This window comes from Orbicella faveolata, unplaced genomic scaffold (genome assembly GCF_042242905.1).
Source record: "Orbicella faveolata isolate gen_17 unplaced genomic scaffold, um_ofav_v1 contig_35, whole genome shotgun sequence".
Classification (NCBI taxonomy): domain Eukaryota; kingdom Metazoa; phylum Cnidaria; class Anthozoa; order Scleractinia; family Merulinidae; genus Orbicella; species Orbicella faveolata.
Window position 1 is genome coordinate 9317454 of NW_028301564.1, and position 17547 is coordinate 9335000.

Below are 17547 nucleotides of genomic sequence, written 5' to 3' on the forward strand. Positions count from 1 at the left end.
GGGCTCGAAGGTGGGACTAAAAGGGCTACAGATCCAATCTGGGCTTTGAAAGTCTTCAAGCTTGAAAGAGCTGTGACCAAACCATACGAGCCTGTTCCTTCCTTTTTGCACGATGGCCCGAAATGGGGGTTTGTCCACAGGGAGCTGTTGGTTGTCCCGCCAAATACACAGCTGCCGCCCGCTCATGTCATGTGAAACTTGATCGGCTCAGTGTGAATCCCATCCGGCAGCACCCAGCATTTGTCATAATAGGTGCTCAGCCCCAGCTTCTGCTGCTCATAAGTGGCCATCTGACTGTTAACCATACGAAATCCTCTGTCTTCTGCTCTATCGGTGCTGCCAGGTGATGTTATTCTGTCAACATGCCCTTCATGCTGAACTTCTTTTTTTGCTGTCTTGTTCATCAACATAGTAGCACTTCGAACATGGCCCAATCATCCTGCTGCCTTCACATTCCAGTTTGGACAGCCCCGGGGTATGCCCACTCCACTTGTCCCATGCAAGCCACTGCTTCTTTTTTGCCTCGAGGTCTGCACTCAAGTCTAGGTGAACGATGTCCTTAAGTCAATCAGCAGAGATGGCAATGTAGTTGCTGTCTGTGTCCATCTGAATCAGCTCAAAGTCGCGGCGATCAAGATACCGATCCAGGAAGTCATAGTAGATCTCAAGCATTCTCTGCTTTGCCAGCTGATACACAGCAATTCTGATCTGGAATGGCCGATTGATTGTGATTTGCCGCTTCCTGCTTTCAAGCTCGTAGGCTTGCCCGAGCTTGTCCAGATTGCTGAAGTATGCTCTGTCCACCACCTTCTCATCCTTTGTGTAGATCACACACGTTTGGCGCTCTAGTGCTTCAGCGAGTTTACCGTAATCGCTGTTTCCCAGCAGTTTCAACACCTCAGAAAGCAGGGCTTTGCTCTTGTCCACATCCCTGCTGCACTGAGCCTCTGTCACCTGCTCCCCAAACCATGTGAAGATCTTCATGGCCTGATAGTCGATCATGCAATGCACAGCTTTGATGACTGCACCATGTTCCACATACCAACACAATAGTGGAGCATACAGCAACAGCTTTTGCGCTGAAAATGCCCCTATCAGCTTTTTCCCGTGACCTCTTTTTCTGCCAGTGTGCTGCAGGTGATCCTTCATGTGTTGTGGCACAACTTCACCTAGGATCTGTTTGGTGAAGAAGAATGGCCGCACTTCTTCAAACTTCGGCCACAGAGGTTTAGGAATTTAATGTCTACTTCTGCAAATCCGAACCAAGTTCCAGCTTTTAGGCGTTCTGTAAACATGGTCGCCGCGCCTGCTGCATTTCATTAGTGCATGACCCTTCCTTCCCGCAAGGCATGTCTCTCAACATTGTTGACAGATAGAGAGCGTTGGCATTGTAGCCGATAATTCGCTTACAAACTCTCGGGGGTTTTGAACCGGTTCGGTCTTATACACGTCACACCAGCTTTGTGATAGCGTTTGAACACCAGGTTTTGCCCGCCCACAACAGCTTCTTTCAACATTGTGTAAGCCTCTTTGCAAGGGCTATGAAGCTCGGCGCGTCGCTCTATTGTGCCTCATAGGAGATAATGCAAGCTCACCCAGGGAGACTGACCGCATCTTTCAAGATGTCAGTGCCTTTGTCGGTGTAGAAGGCCCTCATCTTTTCCAAGGCTTCTAACCCTGGCACAACATCAAGAACGTAGTAGCACAGCCAGTCCGTGAATGTTTGCACCCCCTTTTCTTTGAAGATTTCCTTGCGCTCTTGGAATTCTGAAAGACTGAGGACATATCCACCCTTTAAAAGTGAATACCATGCTGGGTAATCTGGCACCCCTCAATAATTCAGCTTTTCTGCGATATCAAACCACTCATAAGGAAGCCACGATTTCTGGACAGAACAGCCGTACGCTTTCACCCACTTTTCGTAGCTGGTGCCTCGGCCTAGATAGTTGATAATGTCAATGAAGCGGAAGTCGTTTGTCTTCATGAACATCGTCATGTTCGCTTTTTTCCCCACGTGGACTTTGGCCATAGTGTCGGCCAACAGCCCTGCGAAATGTTCTTTGATCAGATTCAGGTCATAATGCCCACAGTTGAAATCGAGAATAGGCACCCGGTCACACCATTCCACAACTACTCTCTGCTGCTTCCCCAGAAACAGACCAATATCTTCTGGCATGAACTCTGCTCTGACCAAGGTCCGAATGTTTTTCCCACGCCTCTCCAACTCTTCCATGAACTTCCGGATCAGCTCTTTTAGGTTGGGGTCACAGATATGCCTGGGCGCACGGTCAAGCATGTCGCTAATGCTCACCGAAATCGGGACATAGGCGTTTTCATACGTGAGCGCTGCTGTGACCTCCTTTTTCTTTGTTTTGTCATGGTAGGATTCAAAATCATAGAAGATGGCATGCGGTTTAGTTCGCGTTTCCTGTTGTGGCAGAACATCTTGAGTTTTTTTGGTCTTCGCACTCCCATTTCTCGATGATGCGGTAGCCGGCTAAGCGGAGAGCTCTTGCGCGTTCCGCTGTTGCAAGAAATAGTTTTTCTCAAGTTTGACCATGACTGATAATTGTGCCTGGGGCATTTGGAAAACACTGAAGACACCCATGCCAGTGGCAGCCGTGGTATTGGGACACGGTCCTTGATGTCGGGTCATAGCCATCCACCGGTGCTCCAACAATCCACAACTCACCGCTGTGGCTGCATAAAGCATGATGGATGTGCTTTCCCAACAGCTTGCTTGTGCACTCAAGCCAGCAGATCGATGATACGGAAGCTTGAGCTTTGCCGTAGAAAGCTCTCTCACAAGCTGTCTGCGGCGCTTTGACCCACTCGTTTGGGCAATCAATAATAATTTTCCTTGTGCACAGGTTTCAGTGTGTCTTTGAAGGTGACAAGCTTGTGTGAAGCGCGCTCAACAATCAATGCACGCGTAAAGTTTTGCTAGCTTCTTGATGTCTTTGATCAAAAATGCGTGTCCATCATAAATCCCAATCGTCAGTATTTTCTTCAGCTTGTCAGTTAAATTCTTTCCGAAGTGCCATAGAGTTTCACCGTTTTCCTGGCACTCGGGCTCATAGAGTCTGATGCCAAGACAATCTGATAGCTGTTTTCCCTGATTTAGTTGCTTCTCGACCTTATCCAATTCATCAAGTGACGTTCTTGGAATGTCGTTTGGTGTTGTTCTGCGGTTTAAGAAACTCTTTGCGAACTCTCTCGCAGCCTGTGTACTCCGATCAGGACGTGCCCCCTGATCAACAGCAATGCAGTACCAGAGACACAATTTGTCATTAAAGGTATCCAGTGAAACCATTTTTTATACACGCCCGCGCGCAAGGTTGCGCAGCCAGTCTGGCAACGGCCCCGTGCCTAACAGCGGCTGCCTGTCAAGCACCACTTTTATTTTAACGTTAAAGAACCTTACAAAAGTCCACTTCGTGTTGGGCCTCTCGATGTTGTGAAGAGTTGTCCGTTCATTCTTTTGTTGATTCAACCATCTTTCTGCCACAGCAAGGCTGTTTATCCAACAAGAACCTCGTTTCTGTTTATAGAAAATCACTCTCCTTCCGTCTTCGTTGTTCACAATTACGTATGAGTAGAAGTACCTTAGATAAAAAGCCCTATTCACCCTTTCTCTCAATTAACCTATAATAGAAGGCGTAAGGTTTTGTCCCAATCTCCTACTAAAAATCAGTCTCATGAAACGCCGCCCCTCTTCCTCGCCCTCAAGCGCGTCATACAGCCTAAGGAGCTCATTCTTGTGTTTAGTGACTGTTTGATATCCATGAGGCGGATAGGGGTCAAACTCTTTAAGAAGCACTTGCCTTCTTGTTTCTTTCTCCCTCCTTGGAGGCGCAGTTGGTTTGCCTCCTTTAGAAGGTCTAAGGGGTTTCAGTAACCACTGCTTCACTTTTTCTGGAATTTGTTAGTACAAAATGTTATGGACCACTTCGCGAAGCCGCTGCCTTTCCATTCCTTTAGTTATAATAGGTAACCGTAAATGTTAAAATGAGTTTTGCCGGGGCGTGTGAGTAGGTTGGGGACTGAATAGATACTGGCAAATTTTGAGCCGTTTTGCCCGACTCGCCGGCGAAGCCTTGGGAGCCGGCGAGCGCGCAAAAGTAGTAACAAATTTGCCGGTATCTAGTCAATCCCCCACCTACGAATAATGATATTGGAACTAAAGTAGGCAGCAATGAAGTGAACAACAAAATTCGATCGCTTAAGTTTGACTGATATCGGAATTTATTGTAATTTTTAGTTCTCTGTGTTTATAGTGTTATACAATCAGTTATTCTACATTTTTAGTTTTAATTTTTAGAATATACTAGGGCCGTGTATTACCTGTTGACTAGCTGATTAGCTAAGCGTAAACCCCACGTTAAATAAAGTATCGTATCGCATCGTCTTGATTAAGACATTCGAAGTCAAATAGCACACCAAAAAAACAGTTGTGGTGTTGAGTTCTGGTGAACCCGAAGTTGTGAATAATTACTTTTACCCTGCAAAAAATCAGCAAGTGCCCTTAATTTTCAAACGTTTATAACTTTGATTACTTTACTGCACTTCTGTACGTAAAACCTCGTAGTTTCTAGCTGCCTATATAGAGTTAGGGTGAACCTTGTACCTGAACGTTCGAACTCGTTTGGATGAGTTCCGCCGCAAGGCATTTGCGACAATGGAAAATGTGTTTTCTTGAAAAAGTGGCAAGAATAACTACTTAATAACCGAGAGTGAGGTCGTTACGGGAAAGTCTCAAACTGAGGCCTTGCCGTATTGACCGAGCGATAGCGAGGTCAATACGGTAGGCCGAGGTTTGAAATTTTCCCGTAACGACCGAACGGTCGAGGTTATTAAGTTGTTTATTATATGGCTCATCAGTAAAGAAAAAAATCATTCGAGCGGAAGTCGTCAATTTACATCCGGCGATGCGCGCGTTTACCGGTTCATTCATCGTCTCAAACCTAGGGCAAAACTACACAGTCAGTGAACTTCGCCACTGTATTACGTATTCCGTTAAAAACACTCATTTCTTTACGGGAGAAGTGACTGTCACAGCCTCAAAAACGTATTTTAGTATCGTGGTACCACAAGTTGATGGGGGAGTTTTTCCGACTCTTGTGGCGAAACGTCAACGCATATAGAAAAGACAGCAAGTGCTTCAAAATTGTCCAAACCAACCGTCTTTCGGTGAAAGAAAATACTAATGCTTCAGAATGCACTGCTCAAAATAAGCTTAACTCGATCTTCGCATTCGCTTTCGACAACATATCTTCGCCTTCTTCATTCTGGGATTTATGGATGAACTTTTCAAGCCTTGTGAACGTCTGCAGTTATCAGAAACACTGCTACCGACAGAAACCGCCCGATTGTTTACATCTGATGATCCTGGAAGCTGATTTACACTTGCTTGTGTCAAAGCGAGGGAATCTATTTGATGAGAACTTTGACGGAGTTCAATACTTCGGTAATTGCTGTGACTAAGATGATAACTAACAAGTTTCTTCGTGGTGTTCTGCTCAGGATGCATGACAGATCTGCCGATGGTGTTTTTTACTTAGCGATTTTAGCTTTACTTAAGACTCGGCAAACTTTGATTGTTTTTCACTAGTGCCCGCCAAGGTTACCGGCTAGTAAAGCATCTCTATAAATTTTATTAAAGAAATATCTCTAAACTTTTAGCTACTTACATCCTCGTACTGATTTTAATCGGCTTTCATCGCTTATAAATGCGCTTGAATTTTCAGAACCGGGCTCTCCCTAATTTGCATAATCTGTAATCGGCCCGTGGGCATTACGGCTGCATAATGACCGCTCAGACCTCGCTCTTAGCCAATCAGAGCGCGCGTTATATCGGCCACAAGCCAAAGCCATATAATAAAGTTGTGTTATGCACTTGAAATGATTGATTAATGTTTTATTGGGGGGACAATGAAGCCATCTGAATAAGAAGGGTCGGCCCGCTTGCAATGCAATGAATTTCTTTGCTTTCTTTTTTCAGTGTGGACATTCTAGCTGCTCACGAAACTCTTCAAGCCATTGTTAACAGAATGATTAATGAGTATTTACAGCCTGAAGTAAACAATCTTACTCCAAAGCAAGACTAGTGACTTCTGGCTTTCCTTGCTTATGAAGAAGACATAAACCAGGCGTGCAGCAAATGTCTTGGTGTTGATTTCTTTGGATTTCAGTTGATCTGCTGATCGTAACTTTCTTCGTAATTGACTAGTGTCTTGATTGAACCAAAAGTGAAATGGACCATGAAGATTCACTCGTATCTACCTTATGATGGAGTATATATTTTATAACTAAGACAAAATATTGTTATTATAATATAAACAGATGAGTAGATACAAACATCTAAATGGAATTTGTACGGGTCAGAAATTTCAACAACTGCTAGTAAATTATTGCGATGATTTCTCATTTTACTGTACCCAAAATTACAATTAGTTTATCAGAAGCCTAGTTTACTGTCCTACTTTCCTGTAGTACCAACTCACTGATCTGTTATAGCCAGATTATCGGACGAATTATGGTACAGACCTGATCCGCCCGCTTGGTAAACTTTGTTTGGTCGTACCTTGGGAATTTTGGCTCGACTGACCTAAATACGAACCATGCCTCGACCAGCCTCACCTAATCTGGCGCCAAGGCGTACTAATCAGAATGAAGTGAGTGAGTGCCATTGGACTGCCTTCTAAGCTCATGGAAGACTACGTCATCCATGAGAAAAAAAGTATAGGTACTATTGAAGTCTGCATCTCTCAAACATTTAGTAGGCGTTCGATTGACTGTTTACCGCAATGACAGTAAATGGGATAACCCCAAATTTCCGTTGAATGGAGTCGCTCATCCAACTCCGGGATACGAGTAATGTTTTCCCAGCATTTTGCTCAAGGAAGAAGAATGTATGAAATCATCTGGAATAATGAAGTCTTCGCGTCGCATTCTTGGGCAAAGCAACAAATAGAAATGGTGGCCGCTGGTTGTGAAAACAAGCTTTGAACGTAGCACGAAAATCCTGAGTTGTTAGCGAGGGTTGGGCAATCGATAGACATCTGTCTCATTATATAGTTCGTCTAGCGTCTGTTGAAGGTTCTCCATAAGTCCAGACGATTGATTAAACTCTCTGGTAGTCTCTCTGAGACACTTCTTATCACTCCATTGTACAAGCAAATGAAGAAGTAATTCCAAAGTATAAATAAAGACAAAGAGACAAGTGTATGAACTGAATGCGGCGTGCAGATACATTGCTCTCGTTGCTCCCGGTCACTTTCGACTCAAATCAGCCTGGAGCAAAGAGTTCCGGCTGTATTCTGGATTGGAGATGATTGCTGCGAGGAAACGAGAGCGGATCACTACCCTATGACCATGGCGACAGGTGTCTTGAAACTCGCGAGATTCTCATGATGAAAATAATCCGGTACCCCGTTAACTAAATCACACCACTCGGATACGAAAACGGCAAAAAAGCCAAAGAATTCAGGAATTGGATCGATTGTTTCTGAAACGTAATCTTTTTATTGGCATACGGTCGGAATGGCTATTCTGGAATAATCCAGAATATATTCTCTTGGAATAAGGATAACAATGGGGTGACAGGCCTACACAACTCCTATCCACGTGTAATAGCCGCTTTGAGAGTTTTGCTCGAACTAGTATATCTTTGAGGACCTGCCCCTTATGTATTGTACGATAGGGGGATCTTTGAATATTTCGCTAAGCAATAATCCTGTTTTTAGGAGGACATTTCACCAGAGTAGAGCCTTTAGAGGTCATAGGTCTGCGTAGTTTCCGCTGTTATTCGCGTGTAATTTGTTGAGTTTGACACCTCTGTTTTTGGCCACGTGCTACTTTTTTTGGCTCATTTGATTGCAAGATATGTTTTAAGCTCTCTAAATATTAGCTCTGGAGGAACAAAGTTTGAAATATTCCGTGAGCATGTTGGTTACTTGCATTTTGTATTATTACGCCGGGCCCGGCTGTTTGATTTACTGTTGCAAGTTATGCTGCTTGTTATCACGGGTGTCATATTTATCTTTGTCCGGCTTCGCCAGAGATAGCTGTAGCTATAGCTCACGGAATATTTCAAACTTTGTTCCTCCAGAGCTAATATTTAGAGAGCTTAAAACATATCTTGCAATCAAATGAGCCAAAAAAGTAGCACGTGGCCAAAAACAGAGGTGTCAAACTCAACAAATTACACGCGAATAACAGCGGAAACTACGCAGACCTATGACCTCTAAAGGCTCTACTCTTGTGAAATGTCCTCCTAACAACAGGATTATTGCTTAGCGAAATATTCAAAGATCCCCCTATCGTACAATACATAAGGGGCAGATCCTCAAAGATATACTAGTTCGAGCAAAACTCTCAAAGCGGCTATTACACGTGGATAGGAGTTGTGTAGGCCTGTCACCCCATTGTTATCAATGTGTTCTATGCGTGCCATTTAGGCTGAACAAGAGCTTCGGGGCGATAAATGAAAGGTGCTCTTATATATTCCTATACCACAAGCCAAGAGCATTTCTGAGTTCCTTCAAAAGCTAAAGTGATTCGACAAACAACACTTAGTGCAGTACAGGTAAGCAGTGAAACGAGTACAAATATTTCACGATATTTGTACTCAAATAACTCCAGTTGTGTCCAGATTAACAGGTTTTCCATAGTCCTTATTCGTTTTGAGTGTAATGTAAACGTTGGATAGTAATAAAATCTTATAATAGACATTTTTAATAGTCTTATAAGAAACGATTTGGAAATACATGAGACAAGAAATATATATAAATATATTTCTTGTCTCATTTTTTAAAGTGTGTGAAAAAGTTGTTTGTCCATTAGCCGTTTTGGTGTTCTTTTTAGAGACAAACTAACTTCCGAGTTAGGATTTCGAGTTGGATTTGGAGTTGGATTTTCGAGTTAGGATTTCGAGTTGGATTTTCGAGTTAGGATTTCGAGTTAGATTTTCGAGTTAGGATTTCGAGTTGGATTTTCGAGTTGGATTTTCGAGTTAGGATTTCGAGTTGGATTTTCGAGTTAGGATTTCGAGTTGGATTTTCGAGTTAGGATTTCGAGTTGGATTTTCGAGTTAGGATTTCGAGTTGGATTTTCGAGTTAGGATTTCGAGTTGGATTTTCGAGTGAGAATTTCGAGTTGGATTTTCGAGTTAGGATTTCGAGTTGGATTTTCGAGTTAGGATTTCGAGATGGATTTTCGAGTAAGGAGGCGGGGTTTTTTTTACTAGTAATCCAGCTGCAACGAATCGGCGTGTTTGTCCGTAAACCGTCTCGTAGATTTCCAGTCCAATACAGCCAACAAAAGAATTCCTGTAGGGGTGGGGTAAGTGTTTTGCCTTTTTATTGCGCGTAAACAGCTACATTTGAATCACGTGGTGCCAGAACGACCAAAAGGAATAATAAACCTATACATCGAGCTCGAGAAACATAAGCTCGATCAGACAGCTACAAGGAACAAAAGAATTTTTCTGGAAAAACGTATAACTTTCTCGAAGTAAAGCTACGGCGTCTCAGAAGAAAAATGTACGAGGACAAATAATACAATATCCGTGATAACAATCTACCCACCATACTTGCAAACAGTTTTAATTACAGCCGGCCCGGCGTCACAATATAGAATGCAAGTAAGCAAAATTCATATTTCGTCCCTCGAAAGCAAACACTTGGAGACTTAAAAACATATCTTGCAATATAAATGAGCCTGAAAAAAGGCATAAACACATGGCAAATTACAGGGGTGTCAAACTCGACGAAGCGACATGCAGATAAGAGCGGAAATTATGCGGACCTATGACCTCTAAAACTTTTGCTATAGCACGGTCTTACGGCTCAACTCTACTTAAAATTCCTCCTTATAACATAACATGAAGTGCCCTTCATAAACACGAGTGAAGCAACAAAAAGGTCGATCGACCGAACAGAGAACGACAAATGTACAAATGTCACTAACCGTAGGAGACGTGTAGGCTTGTCAACGCCATTTTACACTGATGTCACTGATTAGCCATCGAGTGCCTAGAAATCTAGAAAAACTGCCGTTAAAAAAACAAAAAATAACGAGGTCGAGCTTCAAACAAATAAGGATCGAAAAGTACATTATGCCATTCGCTAGCTCTATCTTGACCAATAGGAGTCGTGTTTGGCCTATCAGCCATTTAAATCATCAAACCACAAAAAATTTATTGGAAATCCCGCCAAAAAAATCCCGCCAAAAAATCTAACTCGAAAATTTAACTCGAAAATCCAACTCGAAAATCCAACTCGAAATCCAACTCGAAATCCAACTCGAAATCCTAACTCGGTAAATAGGCAACCTCTTCTTTTCATACTGAATACTAATAAAGGTTGTTTTACGAGTATAAAATGGAGACACATGATAGAGTATTTTATGGTAGTAATTTGACAAGCCCAAATGTGCAGTCATACTATCCCGCTGTAGAACTCTTTTTATCTTGAATTCCAGTGGTGTAAACCTTCTAAAAGTCTTGTCATATCTGATCTTACTTGGGGTACCAAAGTTGTATTTTTTCATTTATCTAGTAAGTTCCGTCGAGACTGTTTCCTCACTTTTCCAGACCTCGAAAGACTCCGCTGCACATCCCAGATGAGAGTTAGCATATAATCGCAGAATTTGCGCGGCTGCGTTTCCTTCGTTTAACGGTCAAAGGAAACCCTTCTGGAGGTAGAAATGACACAAAACAATACTCGGCCCTGGTAAAATTGGACACTGAGGCGATAAACCAAACTTCCAAGCCTACATTCCTTCAATTTTTTAGTTCCGAAATATGCCACAGTACTACATTGTAATAGTTCAATTGTCGAACCTATTTTTTCGTGTACCCTTGACCTTGCCATGGGAATACTGATGACAGAACCGGTACCATACAATACAAAGTGGAAGAGTAATATAGCACGAACGTAGTAGCGTAAGTATTATACTAACAAAGCTGACTGAGATATTGACCAACTAGTTTACCTAAATGGTACAAAATGCTGCCGAAGGGAAGGAGGATGTGAGGAGTGTTAATGCAGAGCAGGGTTGTTCCCATACAGAACTCAGGATCGTCGGTAACAGTTACAAACTGTATCATATAAACTCTTGGTCTTCGGCCATCGCAGCGTGATTAAAAATACAACTGAGACAAACGGTGATAAGCATGTTAAAGACAAGCATTTTATGAACTTTACGTTTCGTATGCTAGTCAACATACACTTTCAAAAGTATGACCGTTAAAATTTTTTGAAAAGCTTTTTATACTGTATAAATGGGGGTCTGGAACCTAGACAGAAAACATCTGCAGTAGCAATTTTTAAGCTATTTCAAACGGAAACTGTCTATAAAGTGACACAGTGAAAGCTTTCCTAATAAAGTAAAAGCGGAAGAGTGATCACGTTTTGAAAGGGCGTTGAAATGTTCCGTTTTCCGGTCGTGAAGTCTCCGTTTCGTTTTCCAAAAGTAAAAATCATTTCAAGGCCCTTTCGAAACGTGATCACTCTTCTGCTATTGCTGATCACGTTAAAACAACTGGTTACAATTAACATCAAATTGGACCATTTTGACATTTTGGCGTCCGGCAAAACTACCATTGTAAGGTTAAGGAGACCTTGTTTATTCTGGAGTTGGAGCCAGCATTGAATGTCAATGTCAGCAGTGAAAAGCTTTTATTTTATTAGGAAAGCTTTCACTATTTTACTTTACAAACAGTTTCCGTTTGAAACGTCTTAAATTTCTGTCTAGGTTCCAGACCCCCATTCATACAATATAAATAGCTTTTCGAAAAATTTTAACGGTTATAGTTTTGAAAAAGTATGTGACTAGCATACGGAACGTCAAGTCCATAAAAGACATGTGTTAAGAATCGAAAAATTGTAATAATTTAGCCACTTAATGATTAACTCGTTGCCCCGGTGATTTTGACGAATTTACCGCCTTGTTGTATCGTGGGCGCATCTTGACACGTGAATTAAGAAAGAAAGGATGATATGTTGAAATTTGTGAGACCTTGCGGTTCATTCCAACATGAGATTAAAAGGTAAAATCAATTGCTCTGTGTGACGACTCCTTTAGATATTGACCGTTCTACCGATTGAGAACAACATGTTTCTAAAATGTTTATCACCGCTGTTTTCGTTATACTTTTAATCAAGTAACAAACTGGTTTAATTAACTTCTCGGATTACAGCACTCATTACATTTTTCATTACTCTCTTACGGACAAAAGTCGCGCTTTCATACAAATACACCCGGAATTTGCAGAAACTTCTCTAAATAATTAAATAGCGTTGTTGCAAGGTTTTTGAATTCGAATGTAACATGGGGAATAGAACATTCCACAAGGTTTTAGGTCACGGCTGATAACTTCCAGTTCGAGAATTTCAGTAACAACAAAAAGTCGTAATTTTACCGGCGTCGACAAATGCAAAACCAGGACCGGACCGGACCGGACCGGACCGGATCACGGATGGGATGACGGACCGGATCACGGACCGGATCACGGACCGGATCACGGATCGGATCACAGAAAAAAAAAAGTTTTAAAGAATACAAATTCCAAAAAAATCAAATCGTTTACAAGATAATAATAAATAAAAAATAAAAGTGGAAAACTAAAATATGTTAAATGAAAATAAGAATCCCGAATTTGATGCAAGTAATGGCATGTTAATTATAGAGAATGACTGAAGGTCATTTAAAGAACCACATAAGCGCCCAATTTATGACGAATTTAAATTGTAATGAACAGGCAGATGTAGTTATATTTCAAAGTTACTTGGCTCGAAGCTTGCGTGAACCTCCCATTCTCGTTTTTGAAATTGTTGTTAGTATCACCCAACCAGTGGACTAATGCAAATCCTGCATTTTGATTGGCTACGCTACTAGAGGACTATTAGGGACCGGTCGTTATTTATCGCCTGAGGGGGGGCTGAGGATTTTGGGGAGGATCACATGGTTTTCTGAGAAACGGAAGGAGGGATCAGGCGTAATTGACAGGCACAAAGGGGGGGACCAGAATAAAAAAATGGAATTTCTGGTGGTGGTGGGATCTCCTTTTCTGGTGATGCTGTGTTCCTCAGGACTTGTAACTGCCCAGAGCGTCCAAATGACAAAATCGCCTGCTTGCGCTTCTTAGGAGCACTGGCGGGCGTTACACCTATCAATCACATTAGAAATGTTTGCTATAAGCCTGAAAAGCACTGTCATGGTATGAAGTATTGCGTTACGATGCACCATGTTGCGTTACGTTTAAATAGTTAATGGCTATTTATTTAGAGACCTTCAAAATAACCAGCTAATAAATTATGACTTTATAATACCTTCACTGTTCGAATCTCTTTGCTTTGATTCAGCTTGTATCTGAGCGAAGAAACGCCTGAGACGGCGAATTTGTATCTTGTTTAGTCCAATGTCTTGCTCAAGAGTTTCGTCATCAACATCCAGAAAATGTCCAACCTTTGCAACACCTATTTGTTTGAAATTGTCTGTGAAATTGTCCAAGTCAGCTAATTTTAAAAGGTAGTCAATTTCCCTATCCATTGAGAAGGCTAACAAGACGAATTCTGTGCCCACGTTTGATAGTATCGGCTTGCATGTTAAAGTTTAAACTATGACACAACAATCAAGTTAATATATCACAACAATAAAGCATTAATTACTGCGGAGCGAGCGTAGCGAGCGAGCAACAACATAAACAGAATTTAAGAAGAATATATAAAAGGGTATCCAAATTCTCGAATTCATCACTTTTTACCAGAATGCATCGCATTTAACCAGAGTGCACTGCGCCACTTTTTACCAGAGTGCGTTGCGCCACGAACTACAGGAGGACGCCTTTTCGCGTGGATTCCAGTGAGAAAGATTAGTGGTTGTGTTTTGCTCTGATTTACCTGTAAAACGATGTGAAGGAGATTGTGCCTGCTTTCACAACTCTTGCTTTTGTTCTTAATGCATGCAGTATGTGACAGTTTGTAAATCTGGACGATTGTGACATCTTAATTTTAAACTTAGTATGTCATTTCTTAGCAGTCTCGCCTACTTGGCCGAATTCTTAAATGAAGAGAAATCGTCGCTCCTAAAGCTTGCAGAATAAGTAAAACAAACGAAAATCGTAGAACACGCTAATTTCATATATGCTGCGATCTATTCCTTTTCATCCAAACATGAATTTAAGCTAAAGCTTTAGCATTTTCACACATCGCGATGGACGCGTCCTCGCCATCCATGTGTCATCATGCATGAAGTTGTAGATGAATCACTGCGTAAAATATGTCACTATCAATAGAATGTGGCGCAGCATTATTATCTTTTAGATACCCTAGTATATAAATAGAGCGCTGAGAAGACTTCGGACGTGAAGTATATATGAAATAATTCATATTTGAACTGCGGTAGTAGATGAAAGTGAAGTATGATCATCGCAGTAAATTTTCCAATTTAAGCAACTGGAAAGAAGAAGCCTGAAAAAAATCAGGGCTTCAACGGGATTCGAACCCGTGACCTCCGCGATACCGGTGCGATGCTCTACCAACTGAGCTATGAAGCCACACATTGGGAGCGAGGTCAATTAATTGAGTTCATATCTTCCCGTGAGTGAAATGATGTGAAGTATATATGAAATAATTCATATTTGAACTGCGGTAGTAGATGAAAGTGAAGTATGATCATCGCAGTAAATTTTCCAATTTAAGCAACTGGAAAGAAGAAGCCTGAAAAAAAATCAGGGCTTCAACGGGATTCGAACCCGTGACCTCCGCGATACCGGTGCGATGCTCTACCAACTGAGCTATGAAGCCACACATTGGGAGCGAGGTCAATTAATTGACTTCATATCTTCCCGTGAGTGAAATGATGTGAAGTATATATGAATCCCGTTGAATCCCGTTCGAATCCCGTTGAAGCCCTGATTTTTTTCAGGCTTCTTCTTTCCAGTTGCTTAAATTGGAAAATTTACTGCGATGATCATACTTCACTTTCATCTACTACCGCAGTTCAAATATGAATTATTTCATATATACTTCACATCATTTCACTCACGGGAAGATATGAACTCAATTAATTGACCTCGCTCCCAATGTGTGGCTTCATAGCTCAGTTGGTAGAGCATCGCACCGGTATCGCGGAGGTCACGGGTTCGAATCCCGTTGAAGCCCTGATTTTTTTCAGGCTTCTTCTTTCCAGTTGCTTAAATTGGAAAATTTACTGCGATGATCATACTTCACTTTCAAGACTTCGGACGTTGGAAAGCAAAGGATGGAAGGTATGGCAGAAAAGCTTAGCAATCCGGAGGACAAAGGTGATCGCTATGGACAGCATTCGAACTTAAGTATTAAAGGTACCCGAAGACGATGCAATAACGAGAAGCGCAGTGAGCGAAGGGCGAGGACTGAGCGTCTTGTATCAGCCATCGGCAACGATCAGGTAAATCAAAGAAAATCATTTAGAAAAAATATAAAACTATTAAATGTTGTCTGACACTTGCTGTTGCTAATGCATCATTACCTAGGAAACAAGTGTCATTTTCTTCGCAGTTTGAATATGAAATTATGAGTGAAAACAGTATAATATACATTTTGATCAACATCAAATGGTCGAAATGTCGGACATTAATTCGCGGCCGTTGTTTAGGCTCGTCACGCAACGCTCCCATAGGAGACTAGATATTGGAAGAATGCAAATACTGGCATTTTAATCACTTCAATTAGGGTCTTTGCTTCCGATTGACCTCGTTTTCATTTGCAGCTTAGGGGTACAAATACTTTTATGATTTGTAACAATATTTACATTGATATTTACTGAAAGCGACAGCGTGACACTACCAGAAGTGAAACCAGCGGGATGTTTTTTACTTCAAGAATTAGGCGATCATGGCCCCGTTTGTTTGATAACGCTATCCACCGATAAATCACTATCACCATCGTATCTGGGTAAATCGTTGACATCCATTTTTCAGCCCCATAGCTTCAATATAATCAAAAGCTCCTTCGAGCTACCTCATGGTATGTGGTAATTATTCTATGAAGTGCTGTCCTTTGCCTCTTTTGGAACTAAGAAGTGTTGCATTTGTAAGCTGTTAAGTTGAAAAGTGCATCATCTTAATAAGCAGCCATTAGTTGAGCATGTTTATAGAAATAAGGTCTTCATCTAATATTTATATAACATTTTGACAGGAAACACTGGTAATCCTTTTAGTGTCTTTTTCTCTGTTTGGATTATGAACATCAGCAGTGCAAATATTCTTTTGACAATTTGTGAAGATTTCATTAGTTTGCACATCAGCACTGGATGTGTTAGGGTTTTGAACAAACTCGCCCCACTCTTCATGGGTTGCGAAGTTATGCCATCTACCCATGCATTTTGCACTTTTATGCCTTCAGTTTTAAATAATTCACTAGCGTCTACAAGATATTTGGCTGCATTTATACTTTCTTAGGTCTGACAATCTGAAACTGATAGTGATGCTTGTAACCAAGTCGCCTTTTAAGTTTATTGGAATGGTCTGTGATTTGCTTCTTGGCCTTGGGAGACAATGAAAAGAATTTACATCACTTGGTACATTGACAATGTTTGCATGAATAGACAATTGACCACCCCTAGATACTTCACGGATTTGCATAAAAGGTATACGAGGTGATATTAGTCGCTCTTCTAGTGATGTGAAATTCAATACATTAGGCTTATAAGGAAAACCCATCTTATTGGCTTTAGAACAGATGGGTAACCTGCCTTGTTTTAGACCTTTTTTATTGCAAGTTAGACAATTGCTTTTTCAGACTTTTTTTAGACTTTTTTTTTTATTGCAAGTCATGCAGATCCATTCAGTGTCACTGACACTTTTAAAACCAGTAAGACAGGACTCAACAATGTCTAGTGAACATGCCCTATATTTGTTTGGATCACATCTCACTACAGAGCACTTGAACCACAACTGGTCACAACAAGTGCATACATATTCTGGGCCACATGCAATGTTTTTGTAAAACAAATTTATCATAGAAATTGCATCGTACTTGTTTTCTCGTGGCTGCAACTCATGACTGCTACATGTTAGTAGCGATGCACCTGCCAGAACCTCAGCCTTTTGTCTTTTTCTTGCCGACTGTTTGGTTATTTGCCTTATGTGCTGCGGGTTGTCTGATTTTTGTTTTCTGAAGGAGCGCTGCTCAATTTCTCTGATATGTTCTGGGTTCAATTTTGTTCTTTTAGCAGCCTGGTGTTTCTTGTTCCTAGATGTTTTGCTATCAATGTTGCAGCCTTGTACTCGTTTTTGATTCTCATTTATTCTAAAGTTATCATCAGCTCCTCTGTCTTTCATGTATTCTCTCATGTATTTTCTTCTGTAAGCTTTACGTTTTTCACTGTTATCAACTGGTTTGTTTTCATTTGCATTTCTTTGTTTGTTTGCTGTTGTCTCTTATCTCCACTGTTCTGTTTTCTACTATGGAAACATAATGAAATTCATCTAGGTGTCCAATGTAAATGTTTAGGGCATTTGTAACATTCACTGGTTCAACAACAGTAACTGGAGAAAAA

The 17547-nt window shown here is 41.3% G+C and overlaps 3 protein-coding genes and 1 pseudogene across 5 annotated transcripts in view; 1 reads left to right on the plus strand and 3 right to left on the minus strand.

Annotated features, from left to right (window-relative positions):
• LOC110062393 (phosphopentomutase-like) overlaps positions 1-7236 on the plus strand; it is a 100062-nt gene extending 92826 nt beyond the window's left edge. For all 3 annotated transcript variants that reach the window (XM_089272978.1, XM_089272980.1, XM_089272979.1), the window contains one exon: positions 6002-7236. In XM_089272978.1, the coding sequence (XP_089129104.1) occupies positions 6002-6107 (106 nt within the window). In that variant the 3' untranslated portion in view covers positions 6108-7236. The remainder of the gene's footprint in view (positions 1-6001) is intronic.
• LOC149103132 (uncharacterized) lies at positions 381-2296 on the minus strand. The gene is made up of 3 exons (XM_089273268.1): positions 1863-2296; positions 1610-1775; positions 381-1236 (listed from the first exon to the last, which is right to left on the minus strand). Exons 1-3 carry the CDS (start codon positions 2294-2296, stop codon positions 565-567), a joined length of 1272 nt encoding a protein of 423 aa, XP_089129394.1. The 3' UTR covers positions 381-564.
• A 4579-nt stretch (positions 7237-11815) lies between the features above and the next one.
• LOC149103133 (uncharacterized) overlaps positions 11816-17547 on the minus strand; it is a 7821-nt gene continuing 2089 nt past the window's right edge. Inside the window, exons 3-4 of the mRNA XM_089272982.1 lie at positions 13335-13481; positions 11816-13171 (exon numbers count right to left, since the gene is read on the minus strand). Of these exons, the coding sequence (XP_089129108.1) occupies positions 12963-13171; positions 13335-13481 (356 nt within the window). The 3' untranslated portion in view covers positions 11816-12962. The remainder of the gene's footprint in view (positions 13172-13334; positions 13482-17547) is intronic.
• Positions 13488-17547, minus strand: part of LOC149103134 (uncharacterized) — a 4996-nt pseudogene continuing 936 nt past the window's right edge.

What these genes read in the sequence shown, in the direction of transcription:
- LOC149103132 (XM_089273268.1), bottom strand. Translation starts at nt 2,296, where the DNA reads ATGCTTGACCGTGCGCCCAGGCATATCTGTGACCCCAACCTAAAAGAG. An exon ending in TCGTGGCTTCCTTATGAGTG is followed by an intron (nt 1,776 to 1,862) that starts GTTTGATATCGC and finishes ATATGTCCTCAG; the next exon opens with TCTTTCAGAATTCCAAGAGC. An exon ending in CTGACATCTTGAAAGATGCG is followed by an intron (nt 1,237 to 1,609) that starts GTCAGTCTCCCT and finishes AGTAGACATTAA; the next exon opens with ATTCCTAAACCTCTGTGGCC.